Source organism: Benincasa hispida, chromosome 4 (assembly GCF_027475165.1).
Source record: "Benincasa hispida cultivar pf3 chromosome 4, pf3_genome.v1.1, whole genome shotgun sequence".
NCBI lineage: Eukaryota > Viridiplantae > Streptophyta > Magnoliopsida > Cucurbitales > Cucurbitaceae > Benincasa > Benincasa hispida.
The window spans coordinates 31,620,332-31,629,052 of NC_143481.1; the positions used below are offsets into that span (position 1 = coordinate 31,620,332).

The following is an 8,721-nucleotide window of genomic DNA, read 5'->3' on the forward strand; positions in this document are numbered from 1 at the left end:
GCAGCTTCCTTTTGTCTTTTGGAAGGTAGGGATGCAACTTTGTACAGTTTTACTTTAGGTGGCATAAGTTTTGACCTTTTGACAATGACAACTTTTTACATTTTTAGTGGAAAGTAAAACTAGTGGGAAGAAATGCAAACATGGGTAAGTATATAATGACCAGATTCCACCATAAGGTTCACCAGAGGATGAGTCCACGCCAAAAGGCATAGTCAGTAGAAATGAAGAGAAAACAAAATACGACATTAGTAATCAGTACCTTGATTAAGTTTTGAAATTGTAATGAATGACCAGGAAGGAGTGGCAATTTTCCCTCCTTAAGGTTCGTGAAATGCGCTTCTGGTAATGTGGATCTTTGGACAATCTCATAAATAACAGCTCCAAGGAGAAATATCAACTTTGTCAAGATAATCATATCTTTCATTCAGAATTTCTTGAGGCATATAGTGTGCATCACCCTTCTCAATCGGTAGGCTCTTATCAAGAAGGGTAACACACCCAAAATCACCAAGTTTAAAGACACCATTTTTTACATAAATATTGTCAGGTTTCACATCTAAATGAGCTACTCCGTTCTCGTGTACAAAGAGCAATGCCTTTGCAATCTGTTTGTAGTTTCATTGTCAGCAGAGAAGCCATGAATTTCAAGAGTTACCAGTTTTAGCAAACCTGTCGTAGATGATGACACTGACTAGCATGGAGATGGTAACAAAAGCAGTTCAACTTTCAAGAAGGATTTGAAAGTGGCTACCGACGCTTCGGTCGAGAGACCTGCCTTGCTTGATGAAAAGGGTCTGTGCCTGTGGCAACATTGTGCTTGGAATGAATGTGCTTATCAGAATTGGGATCATTCTCAACATCTATTTTGTCTCCTCCACTTGAGTCACTGAGCATAGCTTCCATGGATGAGTTGAGCCCGTTCTTATGGCAGCCTTGTTGAGGAACCTGCATATGCAGTGAAGAAATACAATTTCATTGAACCTCCCATAATGTACCTATGCCAATTCAGTAACCCCAAGATGTTCTACATCCATAAACACTTCAGAACCAAGTTCTAACTTAATAAAACTACTCTAATTTATACAAATTGGTCTTTTTATTCACTTTGCATATAAATCTCTGTACTTTTCTTTTGATTTCACCTAAAATAGCTCGTGTCAATGTATCTTTCCTAATTTTGATCATTGTGTGACTATGTTTGGATCTGAACACAAACAAACACAGTGATGTTAACAGGTACGTAACAACAATAATTTAGCTGCTAATGCAAGTGATTCTAATTTTAGAGATAGTAACCTCAAGGATGGAGTGGAATCAATCCTGAAAGTTCCTTACTTAGTGTACTCCTCAAGCTGAAGCTCATAGAGTTACCGAGGGTCATAAGGAAGGGGCTGCCTCCAATTCCAAGCAGTAGCTACAATGACCTTAGCCATCCTGATGAAAAGGCTTCCAATGGGGAGCTTGTGCCTGTAAAAGGGTGTGCCTGCAGCAAATATGAGAATAGCTATTGCAAGGCCTACAGTGGGAATGCCATATCCCAAGCTCCATCCTACATTCTCTTATATGTAAACAAGAGTGGTGGTGGCAAAGAGAGTGCAAAGAAAATGTTGAACATCCACTAGTTGAAGAAGGATAACTTCTAGGCCTTCTCTTCGGGATGGAAGTCGTCGAACTGGTCGGCGCAGGAAAAAATCCTACACAAAATTGAAAAACACAAAACTAATTCATTTCCCAGAAAAATCTATCATACTGCAAAAGACGATTTCAAAAAAATGTTTTTTTTTTAAAAGAAACAAGATCTTTCATTGATATAACAAAAAGAATCTAATGCTCAAACTTACAAGAAACGATATTAAAGGAAAATACAACAATGGATAAAACAAAGAAGAAACGATTTCAAAAAAATGTTTTATTACTTTTGATGTCATTAAGAACTAAGTGAACTGTACCTGCACATTTTGTTCTTTGATTACCAAATGGGTCTACGCCTACATCTGAAGCATCTTTCAAGTATGGGTTCTTCATGCAAGGAGAAGGCATAACTCGACAGCGTAGAGAAACTGTAGATTGAGAAACATAGTTTCGTTTCTTTGGCATTGCCATTGTCTCTTTCTCCATATCCACATCATCTGATCCAAACATGTCATTTCCAAGTTCCACAACTTGTTCAAGCTAGATAAACTCGAACTCAGAGGATGTACTAAAACACTTTCTGTGCCAAAATTAATATTAAATGAAGAAAACTATTACATTACATTGTTCGAACAACTTAAATCACTAATTTCATAAACGAATACAAGGCTGTCAGATTTTGAAGTCCCGAAAATATTTCAGATCAATGTCCCCATATTGATCAATGACTCTGACACTAATTCTCATTAGTTGCAAGTGATTAACCATTTACCATTATTGATTTGGAAAGTTCAGCTTAACATGATTACAATTAAGCGTATATCATTTGCACGTGATCATCTGATTTCTTATATCAATCCCACTCAATACAGTTAATTAACTGAGATAAAAGTTCAAGATCGTCAACTTACCATGTATTTTTCTCTTAGTTTTAACAGTATTAATCTTCTCTGGAAACAAAATGCTTGAGTCGGAGGAACAACAGAAGCTTTTAGGGCCTCACCTAAAGAGTAAAGACACTGGTAGGCCTCCAAAAGTGAAAATTATTTGGAATGTGAAAATGTTTAAGACACAAACACCTTCCGAGTGGTTCTAAACACCGTCCAAACACCTAAAAAATACCCAAACAAAAAAGGTTTAAGACAAATGATTGAAAGTGAAAATGTTATCAGAATTCATATTCAACTAACTGTTTTTATTGGGAATGTGCACAAGGGATACTCACTTGACGCTTGTAAACAAGAGAGAGTAGCAACTTTAGATATAAAAACAAATCCAATACTCAAGACAAGCTAAAGGATACTCACTTGAGGCTTGTAAACAGGCTCGGGCTTCAAATATCTAGCAAGAAAACCTCAGTATCAGGACCAGATCGGATAACAAACTAATACTTCGACAACTGATACTTCAATTCAAGCAATCAAAATCCCTCCTATAAAAACAGCCTCCTATCCCATCCTTAATTCAACCCTCCACTAAAAATCGCGAACATCCGTCCTCCAAAGTACACCAAAGGGAAAAAAAAAAACAGAGAGTAGGGAAAGATATATGAGATGGCAAAATCATGTGCTATCATTCTTGTTTTTGTTTCTTAAAAAAAGTAGAATCACAACAATTCATAGATTCATAAATCAATGAAATGTACAAAAGGAAGGAGGAGGAACATTAGCCATTGACAAAGTCAAAGGGAATTACCATAACTCTTTTGATTAATTTGCAAAATGAATTGAATTTGTGTACAATTTTGAGAGTATGTATAAAAAGAAATTAAAAACAAACAATAAATTATAACAGAAAATAGTAAATGCACTAACATTACCAAACTATTATGCATGCCATAAACAATTCAATTTTCTTCTTGGCTTTCATTATTTTGATCCACATATGCTTTCTATATATTCTACTTAACCTAATAATAATCATAATTAAAAAAAAAATCTCACCAAAATCTAAAAGCTGAACAACATAATGCATTTCACAATTCACATAGGGCTCTTTATTAATTACCACCACCACAACCATACATCAACTCCTTTACTAGCATTACACAGTAGTAGAAGATTCTCTTTTCCAAAGTTAAAAATTTAATTTAAGGAGTTTTGGAGCCATAATATTGAACTAACCCCATGTTTAAAGTCAAAAGATTGAGCAAAAAAATCAAACCAGAAACAAGCTACAAACAAACTCACCATGTTGCTGAAAAGAAGAACCACGATATTGACTTGAGCATAGAATGGGCAATTTGTAGTTGGATAAAGGGATTAAAAAAGAGATGCGTAGCTTCGAACTAACTGAGAGGGCGAGATCAGACTTTAGAGAGAAAGAGAGAGAGAGGTGCTCCTCACTCCTCAATCATGCCCGTCAAGTTTACCCCCTTCTACGAATCCCGCATTGCCGTTGCCACCACTTAAAATTTCGGAATCCTTGGCAATGGTCGCCTTCACGTCCTCGATCTCAATCCCGCCGGTACCATATTCGAGCACATCGCCTTCGACACCACCGATGGAGTCTACGACGTCTCTTGGTCCGAATCTCACGACTCCCTTCTCGTTGCCGCCATCGTCGATGGCTCTGTCAAGCTTTACAACCTCGCTCTTCCTCCCACATCTAATCCCATTCGTTCCTTCCACGAATATACTCGGTAGGTTCACTCTGCTGACTACAACCTCATTCATTCGACTTCTTTTTTACTTCCTCCTGGGATGATACCACCAAGCTTTGGACCCTAGACCGCCCACCAGTGTCAGAACATTCAAAGAGCATGCCTATTGCGTCTATTTCTCCGTCTAGAACCCTCGTCACGGAGATGTCTTTACTTCCGCCTCTGGTGATTGCACCATTCGCATTTGGGATGTGCGAGAACCAGACTCCACCATGGAGAGACCCACGACTAGGAGAGACCCAAACGTGATGGAGACTGACGGACGGACAACGGACAACCACGAACAGACGACCGACACCCTGATTCGCACGGCCAAGGAGAGATAGGGTTTGGGTAAGAGAGAAATGAAAGGGTTTGGGTAAGAGAGATAAGTGCAAGAGTTGAAAAATGAAAGAGATTTTTTAATAAAGTAAGAAAAAAAATAAATTAGACCTTTAATGTCGGTTTAAAACCAACATTAAAGCCCATCTTCAATGTCGGTTTAAAACCGACATCAAAGATCCCTTTTTTTTTTGTTTAAAACTGACATTATACATCCGATTTCACTTTTTCTAATCGACATTAAAGCCTAAAATTCTTGAATTGATAAATTAGTTTCTAGGCTCATGTAATTCGAAAGAAATAAAAGTTCGTCGGACGTTTAAATGACTTGATGAAATTATTCATTGAATTGATACCCTAGAATTTTCTCTGGCACTTCGAGTACCATAGAGATGAAGGAAATCTAAACATAGAGATCTAGTGAGCAGAAGCAGATCGTTCCAAATCCCATTGAGAAAGAACAAAACAATTACAATCTAAATATAAATTATTATGCATCAACTATAAATTACAGCATGCTTCTTTAAAAGAATGAACGAGGGTAGAGTATGCAAACCTTTAAAAGAAATGTAAGTCTCAATTATTAACGACGTTATATAAAGAGATTAATCATCTTGCGGTCCGGTCTTATACAAACTCTTTGTATAAGATACCCCTGCTCGCATGTCTCCACATGAATGGTCAAGATCAGACCATTTGTAGCATTTTACAACATTTTCTTTATATAAAGAGATTAATAATATAATTTTCTATCTAATTATAATCATATGATAGGCCATATGATTATAATAGAAAGTACTGAAATCAAATATATGTTGTGATTCCTATCTGATTACTATGTGATTGTTATCTAATTGCCATATAATTGTTATCTGATTATTATCTTATACTAATTGCTATCTGATTGCTATCACATCATTGGTACACGACAATAAAATTGTAAATTTTCAACCACACGTTTCAAACATTGCCTACAATTGAAATTAAACAAATCCCCACTACATTCTCTGTATGTAAACCATTTCGTCTATGAAATTCACTTAGTAACAATTTCCAAAGCCCCACTAATGGATGAAGCTTTTCTCGCAGTGGCAATCAACGCTACCATAATAACATTGTCAAATGCTTCCCCAACATTTTTATCAACATCGAAATTGTTATCTGATTGCTATTTAACACTGATTGCTGTCTGATTTTTATTTGATGTTGATTGTTATATGATTGCTATTAGATTGTTGTCTGATTACTTTTTTACATCGATTCTTAATGATCCTTAATGCTATTTGATAATGATTTCTATATGATTGCTATTTGATATGATTGTTTTCTAATATTAATCGCTAATAATATAATTTGTTATCTAATTATTGTCTAATTGTTATCTGGTACGGATTGTTATATGTTTTTCAATGATACTGATTGATATCTAATTGATATCTGAATAATATCTGATACCAATTGTTAATGATATCAATTACTACCTAATTACTATTTGATGTTGATTCTTAATGAGATTGATTACTATTCGATTTTTATTTGATATTGATTGTTATCTGATTTCCATATGACCTTGAGATCAATTATATAAATTTTATGTCAATTGATGTTATGTTCGTTTTTACGAAAACTTTGAATCTTTAGAGCATATGGTTCAACTAAAAATTAAACAAGAGAGAAAAATAAATTGGGCAGCAATTATATATTACGAGTATTTTAGTGGAAAATTTTCACAGATAGAAAAAATATCAAACTATTTACAAAAAAAAAAAAAAAAAAAAAAACACTGATAGACATTGATAAGCACTAATAGACTGCTATCGGCGTCTGTCAATAATAGACTTCTATCAGTTTCTATGAGTGATAGACACTGATAAACTTCTATTGGCCTTTATCAGTCTTCATGAAATAAGATTAAAATTTTGCTATTTTGTGCAAATAGTTTTCTTTATTTTTCTATTTTCGAAAAGTTACCTTATGTATTTTCAAGAGACTATAGAGAAGGCTCACTTCACTTTTGTCACACCAGAAAAAATGTGGAAAAAAATACCTTTTAAGTCTGTAGATATGAGATCTAGTTTCTATTTGGTCCCTAGGTTTCAAAATATTACATATTTAGTTCTTAAGTTTTGAGTTTGATTCCAATTTTGTCTCTAAATTTCAAAATATTGCAATTTTACCATTGAGATTTGTGTTTTGTTTTAATTTGGTCCCTAGATTTCGAGATTTACATTAATTTTTTATTTAATACTCACTTTCAATCATTGATATCAACATTTCTTAATTAATTTTAAATAATTATGAAATCGTTCCACTTTTTTCCAATAAAACAGAACTCAACAAAACATCCATGAAACTGCTTCCATTTTAAATTTATCTCTTCTTTGCTATAGTTGCAAAGTTCAAAAAGGGAAGCTACAGGTGCAAATACACTGATTTACTTTGCTACTCCATACAATTTTCCCTTCTTATTCTCCTATATAATTTGCTCTAACAAAACATAATATTTTATTGTTGATATATCTATTCTTGTTCATTTGATGTGTAATTAATTAATACGTTTAAAATATTGATAATGTTTAATCAATATAATTTTTGAAAAAAATTCAAAAGAAAAAAATATATAATTTTATAATTATATATATTGGATGAATTTTTTTCTAAAAAATATAAAACTTAAAAGCTATCCAAACATATTTTGTTTTTTGACAATAGGTCATTTAATGGTGTGACATGGAAATTTTATTTTTTTAAAAAAATGTAGGATGAGTTGTAAAAGTATTAGGTTAAAAATTAAAATAGTTGAAGGTAAAAAAAAAAAAAAGTAAAATATATGAAATCTCTAATGGAATCAAGTATTCACAAAATTTGATCGCTAGCTAATTCTTAATTTCAGTCAATAGACCTGTTAGGTTTTATGCTCTAAACCTTGTAGATAGTGAATGTATTAAATAACCATTATTAATAAATAGTTATTAATGTTGTTATCAATAAGTGTTATTGATGTTTTATTTAATTTTATCTTATTAACCCTAAAATCCAATAAACTAACATCCTAGGTTGTCTTATGAGTCTTGAACTATATGTAGAGACATATAAGGATCAATGTTTAAGATACAGCCTAAAATGTCTATAGTATATGGATAAGATTGGGTACCTTATCTTCATAATACTATGGATACGATCCACTTTGTATTTAATATAAACGCAATGATCCAACGTGTTCGTGTAGGAGACACGCAAGTGGGGGTATCCTGTGCAATGAATTTGTACAAGACCGAAATGTGAAATAGTAACCACTAGATGTAACTTCGTTGATTAGTTAGGTTTTTATTTCAATAGGATGACCTAGGCAGCTTAGTTTTACTCCTGAGTATATTATGAACTTCTGTTCAAGAAAGATTTTCCTTTGATTTGTATGGGTGAGAGTGGCCAGTTCGCTGACTCAATATGCCTACCATTTTAGGGATAAGACCAAGTAGGTAGTTGGGAACATAATCATACAAGATGGATTTTACTCCTACCCAACTTTGAGATATGTAGATGATGTTCCCTTAAATGGTGTCTTCGAGATTTGAATAAAGGATCATACCCTCTCACTGGCCTCAAAGGGGTTTCTGTAATGGTTGGACAATAAACAAGTTGTTCATTAGAGGAGCACTGGTACTTAAGGATGTAGAGGTAACCTAGGGGTAAAATGGTAATTCGATCCAGGTTGTGTTACGAACACTTGTGAAAGACTAACTTGCTGTTATTGGTCTATATCCATGGACACAGGAACATATCTGTAGTGAGAAAAGTGTAATTGTGGGTCTTTGTGAAGTGTACTCATAATTAACGAATATTGATTAATTTAGTTAATGAGTTTAGCCAGCTTTTGATTTGTAGGTCCATTAGGTCCCTTTCCTAACTTATAAAGGGTATTAAGGTAATTTTTCATTAAATTGAATTTGAAATATTCAAATTCATAATTTGGATTTTTTTAATGTAGGTTGATACATTTTAATATAAAGTTCAATTTTAGACTTTATTATTAATTTTGGATATGATTCAAAATTAATAAATGAGAGAACGAAATATTTGAAATGAGCTTAAGTATTAATTTAATA

General features: G+C 33.6%; 1 protein-coding gene and 1 pseudogene across 1 annotated transcript; one reads left to right on the forward strand and one right to left on the reverse strand.

Annotated features, from left to right (window-relative positions):
- Nucleotides 1-365: 365 nt before the first annotated feature.
- Nucleotides 366-2,142, reverse strand: LOC150036640 (wee1-like protein kinase). The gene is made up of 6 exons (XM_090313193.1): nt 1,950-2,142; nt 1,614-1,694; nt 1,372-1,516; nt 1,126-1,204; nt 772-945; nt 366-605 (listed from the first exon to the last, which is right to left on the reverse strand). The coding sequence occupies exons 1-6, from the start codon at nt 2,140-2,142 to the stop codon at nt 366-368; spliced, it is 912 nt and encodes a 303-aa protein (XP_090169319.1).
- A 1,844-nt stretch (nt 2,143-3,986) lies between these two features.
- Nucleotides 3,987-4,620, forward strand: LOC120076159 (peroxisomal targeting signal type 2 receptor pseudogene; annotated as a pseudogene).
- The last annotated feature ends 4,101 nt before the right edge of the window (nt 4,621-8,721 follow it).